Source organism: Metarhizium album (assembly GCF_000804445.1).
Source record: "Metarhizium album ARSEF 1941 chromosome Unknown scaffold_17, whole genome shotgun sequence".
In the NCBI taxonomy this organism is placed as follows: Eukaryota; Fungi; Ascomycota; class Sordariomycetes; order Hypocreales; family Clavicipitaceae; genus Metarhizium; species Metarhizium album.
The window spans coordinates 118,151-143,676 of record NW_024467591.1 but is presented as its reverse complement, the minus strand read 5'-3'; the positions used below and the strand labels follow the sequence as shown (position 1 = coordinate 143,676).

The window sequence follows — 25,526 nt, the reverse complement described above, 5'->3', positions numbered from 1 at the left end:
CAACGAACAGTCAGCGGGCGGCCTCGGTGCCGCAAGCGGCGCAGGCAGACAGACGGCTCGACGGCGAGCGCGCTGTATTCCGTCGCGGCCAAGCGAAGCCGTTCCCAGGAAGCAGTTGGCTGCGGAGGGCGTGCGATGACTCGTTATGCGCTCGTTTGCTACGCTGGCACTTGCCAGGTGCAAGTCTCGACGGCGGCATCTTCCCCACCTCGCCGAGCAAGGTCTCTCCGTATTCAAATACATCGTCTTTGTGATTGTCGTGCTGAGGATCCATCGCCGTGACTGTGCGTGTCGGCCCTTGCCCTGTTACGCTCATGTCGACACCTGCGTCGTGCCATGCGACTGCGTGTTGGCGAGAGATGCAACGAACGACGCCATATTCACCGCCTGAGTGTCGGGGGTCACAAGACACGGGTAGTAGTCAATCCCGTACGGGTACTCCGTACAAGTACTCCATACCGACCAAAAGGACACTAGAAAAGGCTGTGACTTGTTTATCAACGATTGCTGCTGTATATATATTCTCATTACATACATGTGACGTCTCACACTCGAACCTCGTGGGATCAGTCACATATCACTATACAACTACTGCACCTTGAGAAACCGGTCAACCAGCTCCGGCCAACCCTGCAAGCCCAGCAGCACACCTCTCAGGTCCTGCGGCCGAGCCCCCTCACCAGCATCATCATCACCACCAGCCTGCCAGTCCGCCTCAAAGTCCTGCAACTTGCGCGTCAAAGCATCCTGATCCAAGGGCCTCGACTTGCTCGCCGCCACGAGCGCATCTACAAAGATGGACCACCGACCCTTGTAATATGATCCCACGAGACCCCCCCACGCCTTGGCCGCGTAGTCGTTGAGATTCGTTGCGTTCACCTGCCACACCGTGACCTGACTGCGGGCGTTGAATGCAAAAAGATTCTGGTTCCCAGTGTCCCTGCCCCAGGAGCGAGCGGCGTCCACCCAGCTCCGCAGGGTAAAGTGCCTGCTGGAGAGGAGCGTGTCGTCGAGCGTTGACAGGAGGGAGAGGAGCTTGCAGCCGGCGGCCTCGAGGTCGCATTCTGACGCGTTGGAGTGCCGTCTCTTGCTTCCAACAGAGGTGCTGCATTCGTAGGCTTTGACGAGATCGACGTAGAGAAAGTCGAACTGGTTGCTCAGCATCTGCCTTGTTACGTCGATAAAGTCCAGCTGGAACGCCGGCACCAGCCACAGCGACCCCTGCCGCGTCACGGCTTCCAGGAGCAGCTCCCACGCCGTTTGGAGGATGACCGGGTCGTAGTGCACGGCTGTGGGGTGGGGGAAGTGGCCGGTCCGGTTGACGATGCCAGACAACGCCGGGCGAAGCTGGTATGTCGCGACGGCGACCTGGGGGATATCGGCGCGCGTGTTGCTGTAGACGTGAGTGCGGAGGATCTCCCACGCCTGATACAGCTCTGACGGGATGCTGGAGACGCCGGCGTAGCGTTTCGTGACCCACGATTCAAAGTACGTTTGCGTATCGAGCGGCGTCGGCGACCAGGCTTGGTCGAGGAGTATATCGTACACGATTTCGTTGCCTTCGTATGCTTCGGGCGTCAGGCCAAACCCAGCGAGAGACTCTGACTGCGCAAGCGCGTCAATGGGCGCCGAAGTCAGCGTTTGGACACGCCCCTCGAGAGCCATGTTCCCCCCAAAGTCATGTAGCTGGCACCAAATCCACGGCTTTCCAGAATAGCTGTTTGTCCGCTGCCACTGCGGATTCACCTCCGAGTACAGGTCGAGAACCAGCATGCCCTGATCGTCCTCGACGCCGCCCAGGTAGGCATCGATGCGCGGCTGGGTCCAAAAGCTACGGCTCGAGTAGAAAAGCCATCCCTGGAGGAGCCAGACGGCGGCAGGGTTGGCAGCCGTGAGCCCGGCGTAGGTGTTGCGCGAGATGCCCGAAAGGTAGGCCGACTCTCCCGACATGGGGGACAGCTCGTTGAACTGATCGAGGGTGTAAATATTGGTGACGTTGCCAAAGGCCTCGATTTGCTTCGAGACGAAGAGCTTCTGCAGTTCCGCATACGTGTCGTCCAGGGGGTCGAGGAACAGGTCCCTTGTGTACCTGTCCGGCGCGGGCGCGAACCAGTTCGGCGAAACGGTGAGGTTGGCGTTGGGCCGAACGTTTTTGATGCTATCTGGCACGAAGCCAGGGAATGCAGGCAGCACTGGTGTGATGCCGAGCTCGACCATGCGCGCGACTATCTTCTTTTGCAGATCAAACTGCTGCTCGATGAAGGAAAGCGGTACGTCACCCTTGCCGCCCCAGGAGCGCTGAATATTGCCGAACCGATTCCACGCCTGGAACGCAGGTCCGCTGAAGAATGGTAGAATGTCCTCGTTGGAGAGACCTAGCTCCCGGAAGCTGTCGAGGAAGATCTTCTCGTAGCCTACCCAGGCGAGCTGGAGGTTGACGCCGCGCAGGGCAGCCCAGTCGAGTAGTTTTTCCCAGTCCTCCCACTGATACCAAGCAAAATTGTACGAGAAGGTGACTTTTCAAACAGGTCAGCTGATGTTTCTAACCTAGGCCTTGGTTCTTCCGGGGCTGCCAAGTTTTCAGAACCGTACCTGTGTTGAGATTATACCTCCATGGCACCACACTGGCCCCAGACAGAGGCTGCTCCGGGACAGGCAGATCCTGTGGAATTTTCTTATAAGTATCAACGAACCAAAACTCATCAACTTGTAAAACTTGATTGGCGTAGTGCCGCAGGCTGTAACTGGTTGTTAGCAGTAGTTCAACACGGAGACCTGCCGGCTTCCTCCAACACGGACGATCGGACCAGCGTCATTGGAAACACTGGGCGTGGAAACACCAAATGCGACTGATTCACAAACTAACCCTCTGGCCAGTGCATTCAGGGTCGTTCCCTCGACGCGGATCTTTCCATTGGCATTCTGCACCGTGTAGCTATCATTGACGGGCGGGTTCCATCGCGACCAGTTCCCATGGCGGGTGGTGAGAACAAACTCAAACGCGCTTCCCTGGCCGTTGAATAGGCGGTCTGCCAATTCCGAAATACCAGTCGTTGTAGTAGTAGTAGTTGTTGTTGTTGTTGCTGCTGCTGTGTCTGCTACTGGCAATGACAGCACGGCAGCAATCGTAAGGCGCCGTAAACAAACCATCTCGACACACGTCCCCCGACTGCGACAGCCAAATGTATACAGTGTTGGTAAGGGAGAAGCGGGTGATGGAAACCCGGATGCGAAATGTCTTCAGTAGTCATGTCCCTCGCCTTGTTGGGTCCGGTTCCTCCACGCGCATCGCCAGCAAAGAAAGGCCAGCGGAGGCGCAATCGGAGCAGTACGATATATGTATGTCTGCTTATCAGTGCTCAATAGATCTCCTGTACCTTGCGACACAGTAAGGCCAGGAGAAGTTAAGGCCCAGATCAGGGAAAGGCAACGTGGGGAATGCACGGGAGCGGAGATGAGCGCGGAGAGTCAAGACACTAAGTTATAAGTAGCTAGAATGCCGGTGTAGGGTCAAAGCAAAGATGATACTACTAAGAAGCGAGGTTGCGATAGAGCTGGAGTCACAATTGCACGGTAGAGTGTTCGGGGTTTCCTCAGGTTTTCGGAGATTTTTAGTTGCCCCAGTTGACAGTCAATCCGGTCTAGACGTGATGGGATGATGATGGTGTGTTACATTTGGCCGAACCGTCTCGTCTCGTCCTCGTGAGGGGAACTCTGCAGCATGACCAAGCCGGTCCAGGCACTCACTCTCCATCTGCATCAACAAACAGCACCTGACGATGGTCAGCCAGCAGCCTGGAGAGAAACAACTAGAGGGGGGCATACCTGTTTGTTCGCTGCCTACCTTGGTGCTCCATACTTCGTGGGCAGACGATTGTTTACGTCGCACGCAACACAATGCCATTCTCGTCGATCCAATGCGGGAACCGGAATGTAGGCTCTGGACCCCTGGCAGGAGTACCCCAATCTCCACTCGTGGGTTCCCGCGGCAGTGCCATCTCCGAGCCTCCAATGAAAGCGCATAGAAGGGGAATAGGGCCATGCTAGTAAACGCAGAGGGTGCCACCAAGACGCTCTGTTGCCGGAAGGAAAAACGAGTTGTGGCTGGCATCGTGTTGTGGTGGACATACAGTGTATGAGACAGTGCGACACGGTCAGCAAGACGCGGGGGGGAAGCACGAAGCCGGTGGCCCATTGACGCAGGAATGCGCAAAACTCGGCACTACGATTCACGAGGCTCAATGTCAAACGCATTACAAGCAACATCTTTTGAGGAAGAGCGCAGGGAGACCGTAGTCTTGTCCCAATGCAACACAATGTGCGCTTCATTGTCACTGTCGCCTTCTACCTTGGACGTGCTACTCGGGCGACGAGGATCATGACAGCACGCAACTGACGCGAAAATGAACGACCAGCATGAGCTGCAAATAATCTTCATCGTCCCGAAGCTCATCAGGTGCATCTTTCTCAATATCCTTCGCCACGTCTTGAGTCTTCGTCATTCAATGAGCGGCGGCCTTGTAACAAAAAATGCGTCCCAAGCAACATTCCCTACCCTCCCCGTCCGGTAGACAAACACAGATGCACCCAAATCCATCACTCTATATATCCCAACGCCCTAAACGCGTTATCCAGAATCTCCCGCAACACCTTCTCCTTTCTCGTATTATACTCCATCATCGACTCTCCCCTCCGCCTCGACTCCGCAGCCGATTCCCTCTTAGTCTCGGCATACCGCTCTCTATCGCGGGCATTCTTGACCAACCACTCCCTAAAAATCCTATGCCTCTCGACTTCGGGACAATCTGGTCCAAAAACATGCAGGTTCACCGGCGTGGGATCCCATCCCATCCCGAATAGTCTGTGCCCGTGCCATGGCTTCTCTCGGAGCAGGAATGTAAACCCTGCCGACTCGAGCTGCGGCACGTACGAATCTTCATCGCCGACGTCCTTCACAGTGAGGTCAATATCAATGATGTTCTTGGCAGGCAGCCCGGGAACGCTGGTGGAACCGGTGTGTGCAATGGCGAGTGCAGTGCCGCCGAGGGCATTCTTGATGCGTGCCCTGAGCTGCTCGAACTGCCGTGGCCAGGATGGATCTGGCTCGACGATTTCGAGGATATTTGCGAGCTTGCGCGTGCCAATCCACTCTACGCCATCAGGATCCTCTTCGACGCGCGCGACGATTTGCTCTGGCGTGAGGGGCATTGTGCAGCGACGGCATGCAAAAGACGGCTGAGCTGGGGATACTTTGTTGAAGAAATCTTGAGGGCTTTGAGGGAGTATCAGAGTCTTTTATGTGAGTCGTGGACATGTTTAGATGCTGACCGCTATCCACACAGCCGTCATTCACGTCTCGCCGGCTCGTAGTTTCGTATTCAATTTTTTTCTTTTGCACGCCTGGTACCATCAGCTCACCTAGAGCATGGCGCTTGAATGAATAAGTGCTGGTGCCGGTGCTGTAAGACTTGCCGGTGAGTCATTTTTCCGGTCGCACCTCCAGGGGCCCTTGAAATACTAGCAGCCTTATTCGGACGAGAATTGTGCTATTCTGCGAGTTGAAGCTGATTGAACGGACCAATATGTCCGTCTCAGAAGTATAATACCACTTTCCGATCTACAGAGACATGTTATAGGACCTGACGGAACGTAGCGAGTCCAGACGTGCCATGCCGCCCCCAGAGACTCACTCCTCCAGCTCCTCAAACGATGGAGTGCGTTCCATGTTTCCTTTTTCGGGCCTGACCAGGCGCGCTGCTGGTGCTCCCACTACCAATCACCAGCCCAAGACCGCTAGAGGTTTCTGAAGCTGGACAGACCCGGCGCTATTGTACGCGGTGTGTTTGGAACGCTTCCAAGACACCACCGACACCGTTTGTGCTCTGACGACTGGATCGTCCCTCTTCTAATGCCAGTAGCTGCAGATCAGTCAAACCCGCGTCGGCATAGAGTATCTACAGGCGTAAAAGAAACGTACGGCATAATTTTGCACCCAAGGCAAGATCAGGTGTCAACTTGGCAAAGGGCAAATATGGCCCATGGTACGGGACATCAGTTCATGACTGTCGGCCTGGAAGTATGTGGACTCCTTTAAGATGTACGAAGCGGCGTATGCTTGCCAGAGACCGGTGGAGTTTAAAAAATGAACGAAGCGAGAGATAGTATTCAATGCTATAGAAGAGACGATCCACGCACTACCACCGAAGAGCGAGAGCCGCCAAGTCCAGAAGATGCGATGTATCGATGTTGTCCGGCGGCGGAAGCCGAGTCGCATACACCAAACCGAGTAACATCCTGACTATCTTCGGGTCTTCCTCTAGCATCAATACCTCCTCATCCTGCCCTGAACTCTCTCCTGCTTCTTCCTCGCCTGAGCGTCTGTGAATCAAGTTGCGCAAGACGGGCGATATTTGCTCGAGAGCCCAGTAGTCCAGTGCAATTGTGGTTCGTTCGGATCCTACGATAAGGCGCATCTCGTTCCGTTTGGGCGCTCTGAATGGTTTCAAGACCGCGCTTTCCGCTTCTGGAGAAGTGTTCTTTGCGACTGGGATCTGAGTTCCTGGTGTCTTTGGTCGGCCTCGTTTTTGGAGCCTGTGCACGTCCTCTGACGCTTTCTGCTCGACATGGGGTCCTCTATTTCTCTTCGAAGTATCCGAGGAGGAGAAACGAAACTGTGAGAGTGGACAACTTCTAGAAGAAAGAAAGGCGTGAAGACCAAACTGGAGTTGTGCCGGGAGTTAAAATTTATCAAGGGCTACTCGTGATGCCCGCTAGCTGACGAGAGGTGCCGAGCCTGCACAGCCAACCAAAGCGACATTATATCAGCTGCACAGGTGGAATGCCGTTGACCTTTTTCACAACAATTCATGTTCGACATGTATGTAGATTTTATGTATTTAAATCCTGGGAAAGCGTAAACGGCTCTATATAAGCAAGGGAGGTATAGAGACAATCCCAATGAGGAGGCGACACATACAGACCAACAATCGAACAAAATTCACGTGCTCACAATATGCTCATATTCCAAATGATGCAGTACATATTGGAAGAAAAGAAGAAGAAAAGAAGGGAATTGCTTCCTTCACACGCCGTCGTGTGAGTGGTCTGCCGTGCTCCCCGTTTTGCCGGCGATTTTCCGCCCGTGAGCCCAAACCTCGCTCATGGCTTTGGCGACAATTTCACCTCCGAGGTCGCCGTCCGACGCTGCACACAGTTGACCGAAGCATCATGAACCAACCTGAGAAGGGCCCTCAAAGGAGCCATTCAAAGAACAAGTCGTCAGTTTCGCGCCGTGAGTCCCACCTGCATCGTCACCCAGCAGTTTGCGTGATCGCTTCAACACCAAGTTGTCACCAACACCACGCAACCATTACCATCAACCCAGAGCCAATCCGTCATCAAACTAACAGCACCCCAGCTTCGCGACCGCGTTCCTCTACCAAAGGACCCCTAGATCCAGACGAGCAAGCTCATTCTATATCGCCTATCACCCATCATCAGCTAACCCGCCAAGCAGTTCTCCATTAAGCTCACCATCTAGGCCACAGCCCGAACGACTCCAAGCTCAGCTACCCCAACGCACAGCGTCCCAGCACCGTCACTCAACGGATTCGCCAATTCCCCAAGTAGGCGAATCTCGCCCAAAGGACTTCTCATTTCTTCTCCGCCCCGAGATCTACCACCCTCTTACGCCGCTCAACGTCCCAGTCGCGTTCCGCAACTCCCCAAAGCAGCCTGATCCCGCGACGCCCCTAGAGCAGCTCCTCGCAAGGGGACACTTCCGTGCCGCAGCCATCGCGTCAGTCCAGGAACTAACAGGCTCTGGGGCTCGCGGGGCCGTGGACCCGACTGACTCACAGCGCATCTTCACCCTCCTGTACACCCGGCTTGTTTGCCTGACGCTTATAGACGCCACTCCGCTGGCAGCTCAAGAGGTGAAAGCGCTGGAAGACCTGAGCAATGTGCGAACCTATGTCGACGACAAGACAGGTGAACACCTCATTCCCTGGGAGCTGCGGGTGCTCAACGTGCGATTGCAGGCCCTTGGATTCGGAGACCTACGACGGGCTATCATGAGTTATTACGACCTGGCAAGAGAAGCGCGCGAACACATCGGCAGAGCGATAGCCAAGCACGATAACTCTGCAAGCGAGCTGTGGAAAGCCCGTCTCCACGAACTGGGGGTCAAGGTTGCAGGTGCCCTTATTGACATGGATGATCTCTCCGGCGCCGCCCACCACCTGAAGAGTCTGAGAGACAAGGGCGACGGCAAGATTGCGCTCTCAAAAGCCCTTCTGTGGCTGCACCTCGGCGACGCAGACGAGGCGCGAGGCTGTGCGGAACAGTGCTCCAAGACGGCAGTCGACACAGAGAAGCTCATCCTTGCCCTGTGCGACTTGGCTGACGGTGATTACGAATCCGCCTTGTCGAGGTGGCAACACCTGAGGGAGGACATGCCAGACGACGAGATGGTGGGCGTCAACACAGCAGTGTGTCTGTTATACATGAGCCGAATGCAAGAGGCACGTAGCTACACCTCGGTGCACATGGTCGAACCTCCTTACTAACCGTGTCAGGGACGCGACATCCTCGAAAACCTGGTCGAGTCGGGCTTCTCTTCGCACACTCTCTTGTTCAACTTGTCCACCATGTATGAGCTATGCACTGAAAAGCACCGCAATCTCAAGACGAAGCTCGCCGAGCGAGTCGCAGGAATGGACGAGTCGCCAGCAGGATGGGAAAAGTTGAACACCGACTTCAAGCTATAGCGATTTATGTAGCTTCAGACCGTGCCATGCCGGAATGATTACCATGAAAGCTACGGCCTCGAGTTACCTCTAATCTGCCGCACGACATCCTCGCCAAGCCCCAACCTCTCCCTCAAATACCCCTACGCACTACCGTACCGCGTCTTCAACGCCTCCATGAATTCCACCATGACCTCAGCGCGGCTGCCCAATATCTCCTGCACCCCGGGGACCTTCAACCCGCCTCGCGTCTCGAACGCTTCATCACCGCCCTCCAACGGATTGCCATCAGTTTGGGGGGGGGGGCTGGCCTGAAACGCCCCCGAGCACAACTCACCCTTGCAGTGGGTAAAAAACAGCGTGGTCCATGTCGGCGCTCTTCAAGGGCCCAAATATCCTCCTGTAGCCCGTCGTGTGCCCTTCCAAAATAACGCTGTACATGTCCCTGTCCCCTTTGCCGACATCCTCCCCATCCTGGAGTGCAAAGGCTGCCAGGTCGACGTTGATGTCTCCTTGGCCGTCCTAGAACGGACACGAAACGACTTGTATGCCGTCGACGTCGCAGAGCCGCCTTTTGACTTTGTGTCTACGCCTGAAGTCGAAGATGGCGGAGACGCCGAGCTGACTGCGGAGCGAGGATTCCGGGATAAAGACAAGGGTGCCAGAGCGGCCGACGAGCCCTGGCGGGGGATAGGCGCCTACGTCACGGACGTTCAAGGAGCCCAGAAGAATGACGAACGGCTGTTTGGAGAGGACCGTCTCGAGGGCGTATAGCTCGACAGGGTCCCCGAAGGGGATGGCGGCGAGGGATGCCAGGAGTTTAGGGTCGGACACTTTGGCCGGAGGGCCGGAGCTTGCGCAGCGGTCAAGCTGGTTGGGTTGTATTAGAAGCATTCACAATAAGCGCCCTGGTGGTATTTCCTCTCTCCAAGATGGTACTTGTCGACGAACATGGGTGCTGTACGTCTCCGGCATGCGGCCCAACGTCATCAGCAAGCCCGCTGACCGTGGCAGTGACAGACTTGCTGGGCTAGACGTCCTTTCTATGGCCACGATTCGATCGCGATGGCCGTGGCGACCTTCTTGTTCGGCAAGTATAATGGTCGCGTGTGCATGGCCGTATGCTATCTGCCAATGACGCGAAGCCAGAGTCGCCGGTGGCTCACGTCGAAATGATTGCTTGTCTTGGAAAAGAAAAAAAAGGTTACGCCGTCTCCACGCACATAAAATGGACGCATCTACACTCAACTATCGCTTGTGTGGAGAATTGGCAAAAATTTCATCTCGACAAGAGTGTGATTCGAACACACGCGGGCGAACCCAAAAGCTTTCGAGGCTTTCGCCTTAACCACTCGGCCATCTTGCCTTCCACGACGGCGCCCCTGATTGCACTTATAACCCTACGATACTGCGCCATGTGTGCCGCGCCGAACCCTACAGGCTACTTACTATAGACACCGTTTATTAACCTTGAGATTTATCGTAGTATCAAACATGTAGTCTTGCGATTTTTCTCCGTTCCGTGACGGTCACGTCTCGCCGAAGCCTAGTGGAGAGCCCCGCGACTGTAGGACACAGCCAAATTCACTTCTGGCAACCCTTTCCCTGGGGTTATTCACAGCGGCCCCTTCAAGCAGGGAATCGATCCGCGAGAGCGTCAGACGTTTTTTGTTTCTTCGCCGTTCCCAGAATTCTTGACTACTTGCACCTCCAACCGGGGCTTCAAGGTCCAAGGAAGCCGGCCTGATGTGCTTGGGTCCGTCGACCAACTGACAAGGGTAATCACCCCCCGGACATGTTTAATGCCTCCCTGGTCCGTTTGCAGCGTGGCCGTGACCCATGACCAAGGGCTATGATGGTCCACGGCATCGGCATCGGGAGTCGGGACGCGACCGACGCTTCCAAAGCCGGTGCGGGGCCGCCGGCACCATTCGACCTCGGCACTTGAGCTCATTCACCAAACATCAACTCGCCACGCATCATCATAAAGCGCACCGGCCCCCCAGCCCAGATCGCGCCAGTTTACTCTCACAGTCCAAGACAAACCGAGCCAAGCAGGGGGAAATTGGGGCAAAAAAAAATGACGGACCGCGTCGCCCAAATCTCACACCACCTCAACTACCCGCGCGGTCTGCTCGCCAACCAAGTGGCCATCATCACCGGCAGCGGACAAGGCATCGGCGCCGAAACAGCGCGGCTCTTTGCCAACGAGGGCGCCAAAGTCGTCGTCACCGACATTGACGCCGGTATGTTCTCCTCCCTCCTCCTCGTCCACCACCACCACCACCACAGCCAACCAAAACCGGCATCATCTGACAAGGCCGCCAAAGCAAAAAGCGATGCCGTCGCCGAATCCATCACCAAGTCGGGCGGCCAGGCCATCTCCGTGCCAGGAGACATCATGTCCCCGGGGTACGTGGACAGGCTCGTCTCCAAAGCGGCCTCCTTTGGCAACGGCAAGATCCACATCGTCGTCAACAACGCCGGCTACACGTGGGACGGGGTGATACACAAAATGACAGACAAGCAGTGGGACACCATGATAGCGCTGCACTGCACGGCGCCCTTCAACCTGGTGCGCGCGGCGGCGCCCTACTTCCGCGTGCGCGACGGCGAGCCGCGGTGCGTCGTCAACGTCTCGTCCACGAGCGGCGTCCACGGCAACGCCGGCCAGATCAACTACGCCCTCGCAAAGGCCGGCATCACGGGCTTCACCAAGACCATTGCCAAGGAGTGGGGGCCGCGCTTCGGCGTGCGCGCCAACGCCGTCGCCTTTGGCCACATCGCCACGCGGCTGACGGCGGCCAAGGAGGACGGCGCCTTTGTCGCGGGGCCCGACGGCCAGCGGATTGCCCTGGGCATCCCGCAGAAGAACAAGGCCGCAGCCGCCGCCGACGGGCCTGCGGCTGCCCATCCCGACATCCCGCTTGGGAGGCCCGGCACGCCCGCCGAGGCCGCCGGGAGCATCCTGGCCGTTGCGAGTCCCTTGTTCTCCTACGTCTCGGGGCAGACCATCATGGTGACGGGCGGGAGGAACATGTAGACGGTTCCGTTCCCTAAGCCCTGGGAGCCCGCTGTTTGCTGTGTGTTTGGCATGCGTGTCCCGTGCCGCTGTCGGCGTACCGCAGTTTGGTCTCTCTCTCTCTCTCTCTCGCGCGCGCGCTCTTTTCCCGTCCTTGGTAAACGGTGTATTGACAAGTAGCGTAACGTAGCTTCCTTCATCATCAATCACCCACGTTCACGTCTCTGCCCTCACAGATACATGATGCAATTCGCCTACAAACCCCACCTACACCTTGAGCCACAGTGAAAACACGCCCCTGGCATACTCGACAATTTCCGAACCGCCGAGCTTGCTCTCGCCGTACAGCCTGTCGACAAACGAAATCGGCACCTCGGCAACCGTGCACCCCATGGCCTTGGCGCGGACCATCATCTCCATCTGGAAGCTGTACCCCTTGCTCTCTGTGCTGCCAATCACCCTCTCCAGCACGCTCTTCTTATACAGCCGAAAACTGCCCGTCAGGTCGCTCACGCCGGGGCGCAGCACCGTGTCGGCGAACAGGTTCGCGCCGCGGCTGACAAACTTGCGCTTCAGGTCCCAGCCGTAGACGCCGCCGTTGCCGGCGTACCGCGTGCCCGTGACGATGTCGTAGTTGCCCGACTCCTGTAGCGCGACCATGCGCGGGATGAACTTGGGGTGGTGCGAGAAGTCGGCGTCCATGATGACGACAAAGTTGCCCGTGACGAACTGCAGCCCGTGGACGTAGGCCGTCCCCAGACCCAGCTTGCCGGCGCGGGTCTTGAGGACTACGTGCGGCGCGTAGGCTTTGACGAGCTGGTTGGCGACTTGTTGGGTGCCGTCGGGCGAGCCGTCGTCGACAATGATGAGCTCCCAGTCGAGGTTGCTGTCGTCAATTGGCGTCAGTCTCGGACAGCGCAAGCGGGAGACTTGTGAGAAGGGGGGTTGGGGGGGCTACCTCTCGGTAAAGGTGCGGTTCAGCAACCACGTCATGATGGGCAGGTTTCGACGCTCATTGTACGTGGGCAGAATCACCGAGTACTTGTTCTTGGAGGCTTTGGCGGGCGCCATTGTGGGAGGAGGGGCGACCGAGGGAGGAGGAAAACAAGGGAGACGAATCGTGCGGCGGACGACACGGTGCGTCGGCAAACCTGACAAGGAGCGTGATCAAGCTGCGGCTGGTGTATCGCGGGATAGTTAAGAAAACCCACGGACAAGCTTCAAGGTTCAATCCCCTTGGTGGCATGTCACGATGTTTGGGTCCACATTTTTCCGGATGACTAAGCGGGCGTGTGGCCCTGCCGACGACGCGGGCGCTCTTCAGCAGCGGTGGGGTCATTTTGACAGCTCGAATTCCACGGAATCTGGGACACAAATCATGGACGAAGTGATTTCATGACGGGGTTGTGTCTGCGCTCCTCTGCCTTGCGGGGTCGATTTCGATTTCTGGATAGCTATCGTGGTGTAGGCTACTGCACCCTGCCAAGAGAAAAGACCACCCGACTCCATACTCGCTCACGTCAGGAAGACGGCATCGAGATTGGCCTAGGCCTAGCCCTGGGGTCACAAGCGCCATTCCCTTCTCCCCGGCTTGACGCTCCAGCCTCCAATGCTGAGCATACATACATATACTCCGTACATGCAGGTAACATGCCTGGGGTAAGACTACCTACCTACCTGACGTAGCTGACCTTGGAATGCGTACGAGAACCGAACAAACGCCTCAACTCATCAGCCACCAACTTGCCAAATCCTCGAGCAACATGAGCCGACCCGGGAGCACCGACTGATCAACAACAGCAGTCTAGAGCATCATCAAACGACCAAGGTGCCTGGGCACCAGTGCCCGCTCGAATGCAGATGGATGGCCCACACTCATCGGCTCATCGACCCATGAGGCCTCTCCCCTCACTGCCAACTGCGGCGAAGGAATCTGCTTTTCAGTACCGCTATTGGACGTAGCTGGCAGTTGAGCCATGTCTGAAGATCGAACATGAATGGCTTGCGCGATGGAGACGGATGTTTGCGGCCCACCACCACCACCATCTTCTTCCTTCTCCTCGTCCTCCTCCTCGCCCTTGCGGCTCATGTCTCTCTGCTGTTTGCCTTGTGGCCTATCAAGCGCTGTAGACTGAGTCCGAACGAAGCAGGCCTAACTTTTCGCTTCCCCGCAAATGGATCCGCTACGAGGTATGGACGACCCCAAGTGTCCGTCTCGTCCTGGAGCATCCCGTGGGCTGGCCGAGTTAGTCGCAATCATCTTCGATCGCTTCCTGACGGCCCCTGCCCGGGCCCTTGCTGCACCGACCTACTGCAGCGGATTCTCGTTTGCGTGCGACGACTCCGTGCCAGAAACGAGGACAATTTTTTTAAGCTCTCGGTTGCTCGTGCCACCCCCATGCAACCGCCTCAGCAAGTACAAGGGAGCCCGCGCTGGCCGTGGTGGCTTTCGATGGCCGGTCCACCCACGAGGTGGGCGTGGCACGCAGTTGAAGTGGTAACTAGTAGATATCTGAGCCTGGTTGACACTGTCAGTGACGTGCGCGTAGACTGTGCACGGCGTACGAGCAGTGCCGCAGGTATCCAAGGATATAGCACAAACTCCCATCCAAGGTATCTCACCACCCCGAGTGTGCGGGTGAGGAACGCTCGACGCCCGTTGTTCCGAAGCTGCGGAATAACAATATTGACTAACTATATCCCGTTTGTGGAACCTGCCGCGCCCTTTCTTACTCTTCACGGAGGCATGCATTGGCCGGTACCCAGCTCCGAGGCCAGCCTTGCTTAGCCCTGCCTTTGCCTTTGTTCCCCCGTTTCGATGCCAGTCCCAGTCCAGAAGCAGAAGCCTGGAGCCAGAGTCCAGACTCCATCTGGTTCACTGCCTTCGCTGCCTTCCCTCGACCTCATCTCTCCCTCTCAAACGCACTTTGCCTTGCTTTCGACTCTTGCCCGTAGGAGCGCAGCATCCTCCATAATACGTGCCTGCTGCATGAGAGCTGTCATCCTTGGATTCCCGTCACTCATCCGTCTCTTTGCCTGCTTTTCTGACGAGGCTCCCTCCCTCAGCCTCGGAGGCAAGCTTCATCGCTCGCCGCAGCCGCTCGCGGTGCAACCAAACCCGCCTTACGTCATCCAAGCTCACCATCCGGGTCTGCCACCGCAATGGCCGACACCAACGTCCCGGCAGTTGACAAAGGTGAGAATCGCAAAAATATCCATCGCGCAATGCTGTTCTCTGGGAATACTGGGTCGCTTCAGATTGCCGATTCCCCATATGCCTACCAATCACATCAATTGATGCGTTTTGCGCGTATTGGGTCGTTGCCGGCTCTTCTCCACGGCAACTTACACGCGTACCGACAACACAAGTTCTGCTGAGTGACTGCGGTCTCGTCATCATCGCAAGCTAACCCGTGGCTCTGCAGCATCTGGTCTTGGTCCAGGCGGGAACAAGCCGCCGGCTGGAGCGCCTCCCTCAGAGGGCCAGCCGTTACTCGCCGTCGCATCAGCCGAGGCCGGACACGCCGGCAAGCCAGCTGAAAGATCGATGCCGCCAACAGTCGCGGAGAGCAAGATGAACGGCGGCATGGGCCATAGCCGCGGGCCCCCAAGGCCCGTCGAGGTCATGTCTGTCCCAGAGACTCCCGTCAATGGGTCGACGCCCGCCGGAGGAACTCCACGACCGGAGCTTCCAATCTCGGAGGAGCCAGCACCTTCAGCCCCGGAGCCTCCCCGTGAGCCGGCCATCGAGCCCGTCGAGATGACGGGCGTTGAGGAGACAACGTCGATTCCCGCGACTCGCGTACCTGACAAGAAGCCCGCTTTCTCTTCGGAAGCACCTAAACCCACGTCATCTGGGTCTGAGCTTGCGTCGGCGCCTCGCGAAGAGCCCGGGAAACAACAGGCATCCGGCTTCAAGGCCCCCGAGCCCGCCACGGCCGGTTCCACCACCACCGAGGGCATGGACATTGACGAGCCCGAGGAGAAGCAGGCCGTGCCAGTGACTCACACCGGACCCGAATCAGAGCCCGTTCCTGCGCCGGCCCCAGCGCCTGCCACGGCACCAGTCGCAGCGCCGCCTCCCATCTGCGGCGAGCAGCAGCCTGCGCTTTTCCACGGCGGGCCAAACGACAACGCTGTCGGCGAGAAACGAAAGCTCGACAATGCCGTCCCGCCAGTTGGCGGCTCATCCGCGACGGCCAGGCCTCCCGCAGAAGACTCAGCGGCCCCGGACTCTTTCCCGCCGGGTAAGAAGCCCAAGCTCGACGAGAACATCAGCTCAGACGGGGACGCGGCGCAAACGGCCGCGCTGGTCCCAGAACCAGATGCTGCTTCCGCTGCCGATGCAGCCTCTGACCCAGCACCAGCGGATACTGCAGACCGGCACCCGCAGACGTCTCCCAAGAACGGCAGGCCCAAAAAGGAAAAGAAGCTCCCGCCGGTCGGCAAAACGGCGCGCAAGACCAGAAGCCAGGGCCCAGCTGACGCTTGACCAGGGGACCGGAGACGGACACACGCAGTCAGGCTGTACACGATGAAATGAAATTTCGTCTACGTTCGAGGGAGGGACGGAGGCAACGTGGTGTTTTCGGACTCATGGACAAGAAGGCTAACATTGATTGATTGAGCTGGATTGGATGGTTTGTGCGGCTGCAGAAGATACGGCGTTACGGGTGAATTTTTTCTTTCTCTTTTTTTCCTCTTAGTCGTCCAAGTTCATCCATCAGATGTCGTTCAATACATGTCGACTTGGTAACCGCAGCGGGCGCTCCTTGCTTGAGAACCGTTTCCCATCTCTCAACTTAGGGGGGAGGGCGATGACAGGCCATGGCGCGGCTTGGAGAATCGGCGTCTTCTGCCAACTTTGCTACCGTGTGCTTGAGAAGTTGGACGCGAACCTCGTGCGCCGGTCGTCGGAGGATGTTCCTCGCTCCAGGACGACACGCACATCAGGAACCTTTTACGACGATGCCCATGGGTGCCCGTTAGGACTCGGGAGGCGTCTTCCCTTTCGGACGTGGTAGCAAGCAGGGAGGGTGGTTGGGGCAACCCGGCCTCGGTCTACGACTGAAGAATCTTCAGAAGGGCCTCGGCTCATCGTGCTGATGCTGACTTTACAGAGCGAGGAAATGTGTCCGACACAAAGACCGCCGCCGTGAGTGCTCGTCCGGCTCACGTCGAGCGACTCCATGATGATTGATGAGGGAGGGCGATCCGCAGCAGCGCAACGACGTTGTAGTTCCTCTGTTCGCAGCTTCACGCGAGACACCTGGATAAAAGCACGACCGAGTTGTATTCACGAGACAACGCAACCTTCACAGCCTGTCCTGTCCGCCAAAGAGGTGGCCGCCAGACCAGGGTGCGACCTCGACCGCAGAACCACGGCCGTCCTGCAAACAACTTGGACGCACGCTCAAGCATATGCGTGGACAAAGACCACAACGTCAAATCAAACTCGGCGCCGAGGGACACGTCGTCGTATCCGTCACCGAGCGCCGACGAGTTTCCCTTCCTACCCTTCCTACTCTTCCTGGCCCTCCTGGCCGCCGCACACGCAGTGCCCACGGCCCAGCGACAAAGGGGAGGAGGCGATGCACGTCCTTTAAGAATCGGCCAGGAGCTCCTCGCACGCCGCCTTGAACTGTTTCTTGACCCTGGTGCACTCCTCCCAGGTGCAGTGCGCCGTGATGCACGGCTTCAAAACCTTGTTGACATTTTTGTTCCTCTCGCAGCTGCACCTGGTGTCGGTGTAGACGCATCCCGAATAGTCCATGGCCTTGTGCATGCACCCGAGCTGGAATTCGACAACGGATCAGCCTTTTTCTTCTAGAATGCATCAGAGTGACTGGGTGCCGGGACATCTCCTCACCGCACACTTGGGATATCGATCCAACGGGTGAGGCGTCGCAGGATCTGGCGCGTAATCCCTGGGCGTGAACAGCGTCGCGGCAGCGGCAAACGCGGCCATGGAAACGAGGACAACCTTCATGTTGACGATGCTGCGGGCGGTTTACGTCTCTTTGCTTTTTTCTCTTCCTTTCCTTGCTGCTTTTCGAGTGTGCAGGGTGGCGCGGGGGGCTGGATTGCACAGGAAGAGAAGAATCGAGGGGGACACTTTGCTTATATGCCCGGACCAGAGTCGAGGACGCGCTATTTGCAAAGTTTCCTCCAGGGCTGCACTATGCTATGCTTGATACAAGCTCTACGCCTATGCTTCTGCAGAGACTTGTATTGTAGTCTAGATCCGTGGTCTGAACCTACGTGCGTAGTGTAGATGGTAGCACGGCCCCGGACCCGTGCGGACAGTCGCTCGGGGGGGATAATGCGACTACCTAGCCAGATTGAGTTTGCCCATGTCGAAATAGTGAGAGTAGCATACTTGTTTACCTGTAGCGGGTGTCTTTTCCAAGCATCGAGACAGCCACCGAGTGCTGATCAAGGTGTTCTCATTGACATGCGCGTTTTGAAGGCCCTGAAGACTCGGGGATAGACATTCTAAATTGATTATTCGCAGTGTGGTATCAAAGGGCCGAGGTTGATACTAGCTCTGCCGTGGCTCGGGTCATTACGTACCTACTTAGGTAGCAGGTAGGTATTCGACTTGTTCACTTGCGAAAATCCCGTGTGACGTCTTGTCACCAGATCCGAATTTCTTCAACTGGATAGCCACGCGAGCGAAATACAACCAAGGGCGTTGTGGAAAAAAACACACACACACACAAGACACCACGCCGTCAAGTCAGTATGCGCGTTGGTGTTTTTTCTACTCCCTCATCGCCTGACACTTTGACATAGTATAGCAGATGAGCTGAAAAAAGCTAGTCAGAGGCATTCTCATCCCCACTATTCACGTCTTTGTCGGGAGCCAATGTTGCAGACTAGAAGGAAGCTAAAGGCTTAGGACCCCTGGGCTGGGATCTGATGTGCGCTCGGAACCTTCATTTGCCCTTGGCGTCAGCTGCAATAAAAGACAAAATATACACACAGACAGTCTGGAGATGTTTTCTTCTCGAAAACTCCGTGCCGCGTGGTACTTGATGCTCTCTTGATCGGTTTGTTTAGTCGGCATGGGGATGGGGTGGGACTTGGTGAGATTCCATCATGTGTGGCGACACGAGAAGATTTTGTTTCGTCATTCCCGTGGCTTGCAGAGGCCCGCATGGGCCAGCGGTCAGCGGTCGCATGACATCTCTTGTCGCTCGCACACTCCTGTATTCTTTTGAAAACTACTTGGAACTCGCAACCACAACGTCATGTGTTTTTGGTACGTAGGGCTGCATTTCGCCGGGCTGTACCAAGTATCCCGTGCAAGTCTTCCGTACTTGTTCGTGGACGGCGGGCGATGGTCTCGGATGATGGGTCTGTAGTCAATCGGTGGGCTTCAAGGCTAGAACGAGAGAGTACGGAGTCGCAATCCGACTGGCCATTTCGTGTTTGGTTTCTTAGCGGCATGGAGAACGGGGACACAAAGGTTTGGCCACGGGCTCCTCGGGCATTACTCACCCGCATTTCATTGTGTTTGGCTCCCGAGGAAAGAACTCGTATTCTTCATGCACTGCCAGCAATTGATTGCGCTCTTATGCGTGACGGTGGGAACCAACGAGGCCCCAAGTCGAGAGGCCGGGCCCCATCGAGAGGAGGCGCAGGGTCCGTCAACAATGAATGACAGGTGGTGACGGCCCAAGAAACGCGCCAAGCGGGTTGTGGTCTCGGGTAGTTTTCCCATGAGGCCAGCGTGCGGTCAATGGCCCTGCCTTTGAAGGATCAACCGAGCAGATGTACGGAGTAACCATCGAGGTATTTATCCACGGTGGAACGTTTGACCCACACGCCCTCGGGACCTTGCCATGAATCCTCCGTACGTATTGTCCTCCATGTCTGCTCCCAGGTTCCACCGTGGCTGCTGGCCTAAAGGTTTCAGTGCTGGTAACGACTTGTATGATTCTGGTTGGCTCGACACTTGATGCCGCCGTGAGGGTTTCAGCCCCGTCCTGTCCAGAGAAAAAGGGGGAGGCGTTGAAGGCGAGGCGGGCGGAGACAGGCGAGCGTACAATAGAGGCGAGCGTTGAGTTGTATTGTTTGTTCTGTCTCTGGGTCTCTGGACATTGTTGGCAGCCAGGGGCCATGGCGTCTGCCCAATTCGAAGCATCGACGCGTCGACAATGACACGGGCACTTGGGCTTTGTCGGGTCTGGTGGATTTCCCCACACCGTGTGCACTGTGCCTCCCCTGCCCGCCGCACGCTGCGAGTGTATGTACGATGATCAATCCGATGTCGTCAACTGATCACTTGGCGGCCGTGTCGGTGCTGTGCTACCCTACCAACCTACTCCGTACTCGAGTAGGCTCTGCCAAGCTCACGTTCGCTGCTGGGCTGCTGCTGTGCTCCTCAGCTCAGCTGCTGTGCATGCACGTCCAGGCTGCAGGGCATCGGAATGTGCGACCCGATCATGGCATGGATCGTGGGCCTTGCGGCGCATGTGGATGGAGATTGATGGCACAGGCACAGTTGACGTGGCGTTTTCTGCGGGCCCAAGCTAAAAACAAGTAGCGGATACCCGTGCCTGAGCCGCAAGCACGCCGTGATGCACGTACTGTCTACCTCGTCTGTTTTCTCTCTTCGACTCTCCAATCCAAAAGCGCAAACCTCTCTCGACGGAGAAGAACACGGCCAGCTTCTGTGGTCGAATGCAAGGTTGACGAGACAAGAAGACCCTGGTCGTCCACCCATGTCTTTGCCTTCGGTCTCCTCTTGTCAACCTTCTTTGTTCTTCATTCGTCCACTCTCTGCTCTCCTTGTCGTCTTGCCCTCGCCTGGCATTTCCCTCTTTCTTTCTTTCAACCAATAACCAACCTACTACACTCCGTCCTTTCTCCTGTCACCTAAACCGCAGTTTTTCTTCCTTGTCTTCCCCGTGAACAGGAGTAGCCGCTCGTTCATCTACATTGTAGACCTGTCGACTGCTCACCTTGCAGATCCCGAGCGCCGTTGCGATTCCTCGGCGGCTTCTTTCGTCAACCAAGGCTGATGTTTTTCGACATTGCATTTTTACAGCGAGCTAGTCATCATTTTCCCCTCTTTCCTTGTTCTGTTTCCGCCTGCTGAGGTTATTTTCACCTTTCTGGATCCCGAAGAGAAATTCATCTGGTCAGCCCGCCGATCCTCTCCAATTGCTCTGGAGCACGAGTCATCAATTATCACGAGCCTTGCTTCCAAGGTCGACCACAGCGCGATCCTACCCGAACATCCGACCCGAACTCGACCACGAGAACAGACTTGTTGGCGACGGATAAAATCTGTATTTGGAATACTCGCGTGTTGTTCAGTAATACCTTTGCTCTCCCATCGACATCTAATACCAGAGTCTCGGACTTTTAACCCGTTGATACGGCGACGGGTCCAACGTCGACAATCCTCGCGTGCCATGCCGCTTCACCCCGAGGCTTTCGGAGCCATGCTTCCTCGGGATAGTAACCAAAAAGATGCCGGCCAGGAGCTCATCGACCTTCTGAAAAACCCGTTCGTGGCTGACAAGGTAGAATTCACCGGAGGGCGTGGTTGATAAGACATGTTTCTAGTCGCTAATCATCTCATCCCGTAGCTTGCCACGACCTCCGTATACTCTGCCTTGGCCACATCCCTTGGCGTAACAGCGTTCATTGCCATATGCTTCTCCTTTATTCGTCCATATCACCAAGCTATATACGCCCCAAAGTCAAAACACGCAGACGAGAAACATGCGCCGCCGCCGATAGGAAAGGAGCCGTGGGCTTGGATCACGCCTCTCTTGAACACGAAGGAGGTGACACTCATGAATCAGATTGGCATGGACGCGACTATATTCTTGCGCTTTACCCGTATGTGCAGAAACATGTTCTTGATGTTGGCTCTCATTGGTGTGGGCATTCTTGTCCCTGTCAATTTGACCAACTTCAAAGATTTTGGGACTGCTTCGCGTCCCGATACAACCGAGTGGATGTTGAGGATCACGCCTCGCAACGTTTTTGGCTCGCCTCATTGGGCCTTGGTGGTCGTTGGTTACTTGTTCAACGTTGTTGTCATGTCTTTTCTGTGGTGGAACTACCGCAAAATTCTTGATCTGCGCAGGAAGTATTTTGAGTCGGAGGACTACCAAAACAGCTTGCATGCTCGTACCCTCATGCTTTTTGACATTCCTCCCCAGGGACGTTCCGACGAAGGAATTGCGAGAATCATCGACTCTGTCGTGCCCAACTCGTCGTTTGCAAGAACCGTGGTGGCACGAAATGTCAAGGACCTGCCTGAACTGATCGAAGAGCATGAAAACACCGTCCGCAAGTTGGAAAAGGTCCTCGCCAAGTATCTGAAGGACCCGCAGAACATACCGGCAGCACGGCCAACCTGCAAGGCTTCCAAAAAGGACAGGTCCTTCGATACGTATCCGTCCGGACAACGACTGGATGCCATTGACTACCTCACACAACGCATTCGGGAACTTGAGGTTGAGATCAAGGAAGTCCGAATGAGTGTTGACAGGCGCAGCACCCAGCCGTATGGCTTCGCCAGCTATTCGGAGATTGCCGAAGCGCACAGCATTGCGTACGCCTGTCGAAAAAAGAGGCCCTACAAAGCGACGGTGAGGCTCGCTCCTCGACCAACCGACATCATCTGGCGCAATATGCCTCTTTCTCGTGCCACACGCAGTCGAAGAAGGTGGATCAACAACCTGTGGATTGCCGTCCTGACTATTCTGTGGGTTGCGCCCAACGCCATGATCGCCATCTTTCTAGTCAACTTGAGCAATCTGGGCAAGGTGTGGAAAGCTTTTCAGACGTCGCTCGAGACGAACATTGGTGTTTGGGGTATTGTGCAAGGTATTGCCTCACCTGCCTTGACGTCGTTGGTTTACCTGGTTTTGCCCATGATCTTCCGTCGACTTTCAAGCAAGGCCGGTGACCAAACAAAGACGGGCAGAGAACGACACGTGCTGGGCAAGCTTTACGCTTTCTTCGTTTTCAACAATCTTGTCGTCTTTTCCTTTTTTGGTGTCTTGTGGACCTTTGTTGCTGGGGTAATCAAGGCCACCGAGGGTCAAAACGGCTCAAAGAAGGATGCGTGGTCCGCCATCGTCGAGGCGGATCTCGCGCAAAACATCCTCATATCGTTCTGCAACAATAGCATCTTTTGGGTTACTTACTTACTCCAACGACAACTGGGCGCGGCTGTCGACCTCGCCCAAATATGGCCACTCATTGTCGCCTTCTTCCAAAAGAAATTCTCGAGCCCAACGCCCAGAGAACTCATCGAGCTCACAGCCCCGCCCCCGTTCGAATATGCCAACTACTACACATACTTTCTTTTCTACTCGACGGTCACGCTTTGTTTCGGTACCATTCAGCCCCTTTGTCTTCTCGCAACCGCCATGTACTTTTCCATCGACTGCTACCTCAAGAAGTATCTGATTCTGTACCGATTCGTCACCAAAACAGAATCCGGCGGGTTGTTCTGGCGAGTTATTTTCAATCGCATGATTCTCGGAGCCATCCTCGCTAACGGCGTGGTGCTTCTCACAACCTGGGCCCGCGGGGACGGCACTCGGATGCAGTTTTATGCCGTGTGCCCGCTACCATTCATGTTGATTGCGTTCAAGGTTTACTGCTCCAGGACATTTGACGACAAGATGCGATACTACAGCACTCAATATTTGTCGCGGCACCCGGAAACTGGAATGCAAGGCGAGTCTCGAAGCCGTGGCGACAAATTAGCAAGTCGTTTCGGACATCCTGCGCTCTACAAGCCCCTCATTACTCCAATGGTGCATCAGAAAGCACAGAACCTCCTACCCTCCGTGTACCGCGGCCGACTGACAGACGGCCGCGACAGCGATTGCGCCGATTTGGCGACTGTCAGCGGTTACTCGGACATGTATGCGTTGGATAGCATGAAGGGCGGCAAACGGGGTAAAGCGGCAAACGCCGTGCCTGGCTTTGAATACGTCTCGGACGCGCAGATGGACTTCCAGTACTACAAGAACCGAGCAGAATTCGCTGACGAACACGGCGGAGGCGAAATATACGGCAAGGGAAGCGACATCATGCGAGTAGGGACGCCAGGGTCGTTCGATGACATGGATAGTATCCGTTCCGCCTCACGCCCTGCCTCCCCTATGATGAGCGGCCTCGGCGGCCCATCAAGCTCGGCTTGGCTTCTTGGGAGCTCCAATGCCTCCAGATATTGAGGAGTGTGCCTCCAAAAACAGAGGAGTGCAGCGATAGGGAATCCCAACGTCAGTTGGCACGGGGAAGGGGACTACGGTCTGCGGCCGTGTTTTACGTGTCTGGAGTGGAAACAGACATTTCCTCCGAGCAGGCCTTTCTGCCCATCACCGCCAAGTTGGATCAAATATCTTAGCCTCGAGCCCGCCCACGAGCCGACCGCCGTCTCGGCCAACCTGGGCAGGGCAGTGTTGTACACGCACAGTTGACGCATCCAATCCAAGGTTTACGTGACTCCCTCTGCCCTATCCGCCCGGCCTTGTCATGGCCTGGGCCTTGCCCCCCCCTTGCGATGGATCGGCAGCGCGGCCCAGGCGACCTATGTAGCATCAATTGAGCAAAAAATGCGCAGCTTGTTCAGTTCGCACCTACTTGGCCCCGGCCGTGCAGTGGTCAGAGAGTTGGGCTACACTGTACGACCGTGCTGGTATTCACGGTGGCCCTGTGGACTGGTCCGCAACGGCCTCGTTAATGATACAGTCACGGAGCTTATGTGGCATATTACTTGTGGTGAGCTTATGTGGTGTTGGTTACATGGCAAGCGCTCTGATACACCCAAGTATGGAAACAATAATAGAATATAACAAAAGTCAACATTGACACCTATTCTTTTGGCGTCTTTTCTATGAAGAATAAATATAATGATGGTGCAAGCACCCCAACATCAACCCGAGCGAGACAACCGCAACAGACCACGTACTATGCCATCAACGCATCGCGATACGTCAGATCCCAGCAAGACGAGTGTATCATGGCGCTGCGCCGTCGCTAGATGGCCACTGACGGGGAAGCAAAATGTAGTTCGTGAGTGACTCGCTCGAAAACCTCAACGGCCGCGTGTCATATATTTACAAGGTCTGCGCGTGTCGGTACTTCACGAGCCTCTTCCTCTTCCTCCCGCTCTCCGTCACCTGTTTCTTGCAGATGTGAGCAGCCCCGCGGGGGTCGCTGGCAATCTCGGAACCCAGCCGACCTCGTTGAGTGTCGGTGATGAACAGCCGATTGGGGTCACAAAGGACGTCGATCTAAGATGGGCCAGAGGGGAAAGAAGAGAATAGAAATGAAAGTTGAACACGACATGGACGCAAACTTGCACAATGAGCAAACAGGTACTCGATTATTATTTCCTGCTTGCAAAGTGTTCCGTGAGGTATATTCAGGGAAAGAATGGACGCGGCTGGCCAAGAGGCAGGCAGGTAGGTAGGATTAGCACTGGGCGAGATTGTCGCAAGGCTGGGTCACTCGAGGCTCCCCGTCACGCAGGGACAAAGGTCAACTTATCACAAACGAGGCACCGATCCGAGAGGAAGGCGACCTGCGGCTCTGGCTGCGGCTCATATCACGCACGACCTCACCTAACAGGCAGGTCTGGGTCCCCGGCCAGCAACCCCGCCGCGACATGAGCAGCATGTTCGTGTCCGACACGGGGGCCGTCCAGCGTGGCGCATGAAGCTCCCGTCTCCCGCGACGGCACACCGTCACGTTATTCATTGCTCCGTCAA

The 25,526-nt window shown here is 56.2% G+C and overlaps 10 protein-coding genes across 10 annotated transcripts; 5 read left to right on the top strand and 5 right to left on the bottom strand.

Moving 5' to 3' along the window:
- Positions 1-588: 588 nt before the first annotated feature.
- MAM_05968 (Alpha-N-acetylglucosaminidase) lies at positions 589-3,150 on the bottom strand (the record flags this gene model as incomplete). The annotated part of the gene is made up of 3 exons (XM_040824766.1): positions 589-2,516; positions 2,593-2,738; positions 2,867-3,150. The coding sequence occupies 3 exons, from the start codon at positions 3,148-3,150 to the stop codon at positions 589-591; spliced, it is 2,358 nt and encodes a 785-aa protein (XP_040677186.1).
- A 1,446-nt stretch (positions 3,151-4,596) lies between these two features.
- Positions 4,597-5,208, bottom strand: MAM_05967 (GrpB domain protein; the record flags this gene model as incomplete). Its single annotated transcript, XM_040824765.1, has 1 exon — positions 4,597-5,208. One exon carries the CDS (start codon positions 5,206-5,208, stop codon positions 4,597-4,599), a length of 612 nt encoding a protein of 203 aa, XP_040677185.1.
- A 2,019-nt stretch (positions 5,209-7,227) lies between these two features.
- On the top strand, positions 7,228-8,768 carry MAM_05966 (Tetratricopeptide-like helical; the record flags this gene model as incomplete). Its single annotated transcript, XM_040824764.1, has 3 exons — positions 7,228-7,277; positions 7,418-8,489; positions 8,577-8,768. The coding sequence occupies 3 exons, from the start codon at positions 7,228-7,230 to the stop codon at positions 8,766-8,768; spliced, it is 1,314 nt and encodes a 437-aa protein (XP_040677184.1).
- A 168-nt stretch (positions 8,769-8,936) lies between these two features.
- Positions 8,937-9,521, top strand: MAM_05965 (uncharacterized protein; the record flags this gene model as incomplete). The annotated part of the gene is made up of 2 exons (XM_040824763.1): positions 8,937-9,038; positions 9,093-9,521. 2 exons carry the CDS (start codon positions 8,937-8,939, stop codon positions 9,519-9,521), a joined length of 531 nt encoding a protein of 176 aa, XP_040677183.1.
- A 1,306-nt stretch (positions 9,522-10,827) lies between these two features.
- MAM_05964 (NAD(P)-binding domain protein) lies at positions 10,828-11,790 on the top strand (the record flags this gene model as incomplete). Its single annotated transcript, XM_040824762.1, has 1 exon — positions 10,828-11,790. The coding sequence occupies one exon, from the start codon at positions 10,828-10,830 to the stop codon at positions 11,788-11,790; it is 963 nt and encodes a 320-aa protein (XP_040677182.1).
- Positions 11,791-12,036: 246 nt separating this feature from the next.
- MAM_05963 (mannose phospho-dolichol synthase) lies at positions 12,037-12,840 on the bottom strand (the record flags this gene model as incomplete). The annotated part of the gene is made up of 2 exons (XM_040824761.1): positions 12,037-12,655; positions 12,728-12,840. 2 exons carry the CDS (start codon positions 12,838-12,840, stop codon positions 12,037-12,039), a joined length of 732 nt encoding a protein of 243 aa, XP_040677181.1.
- Positions 12,841-13,573: 733 nt separating this feature from the next.
- On the bottom strand, positions 13,574-13,858 carry MAM_05962 (uncharacterized protein; the record flags this gene model as incomplete). The annotated part of the gene is made up of 1 exon (XM_040824760.1): positions 13,574-13,858. The coding sequence occupies one exon, from the start codon at positions 13,856-13,858 to the stop codon at positions 13,574-13,576; it is 285 nt and encodes a 94-aa protein (XP_040677180.1).
- Positions 13,859-14,931: 1,073 nt separating this feature from the next.
- MAM_05961 (uncharacterized protein) lies at positions 14,932-16,261 on the top strand (the record flags this gene model as incomplete). Its single annotated transcript, XM_040824759.1, has 2 exons — positions 14,932-14,965; positions 15,195-16,261. 2 exons carry the CDS (start codon positions 14,932-14,934, stop codon positions 16,259-16,261), a joined length of 1,101 nt encoding a protein of 366 aa, XP_040677179.1.
- Positions 16,262-17,371: 1,110 nt separating this feature from the next.
- MAM_05960 (Extracellular membrane protein, CFEM domain protein) lies at positions 17,372-17,554 on the bottom strand (the record flags this gene model as incomplete). Its single annotated transcript, XM_040824758.1, has 1 exon — positions 17,372-17,554. The coding sequence occupies one exon, from the start codon at positions 17,552-17,554 to the stop codon at positions 17,372-17,374; it is 183 nt and encodes a 60-aa protein (XP_040677178.1).
- Positions 17,555-21,194: 3,640 nt separating this feature from the next.
- MAM_05959 (DUF221 domain protein) lies at positions 21,195-23,987 on the top strand (the record flags this gene model as incomplete). The annotated part of the gene is made up of 2 exons (XM_040824757.1): positions 21,195-21,305; positions 21,372-23,987. 2 exons carry the CDS (start codon positions 21,195-21,197, stop codon positions 23,985-23,987), a joined length of 2,727 nt encoding a protein of 908 aa, XP_040677177.1.
- Positions 23,988-25,526: the final 1,539 nt, after the last annotated feature.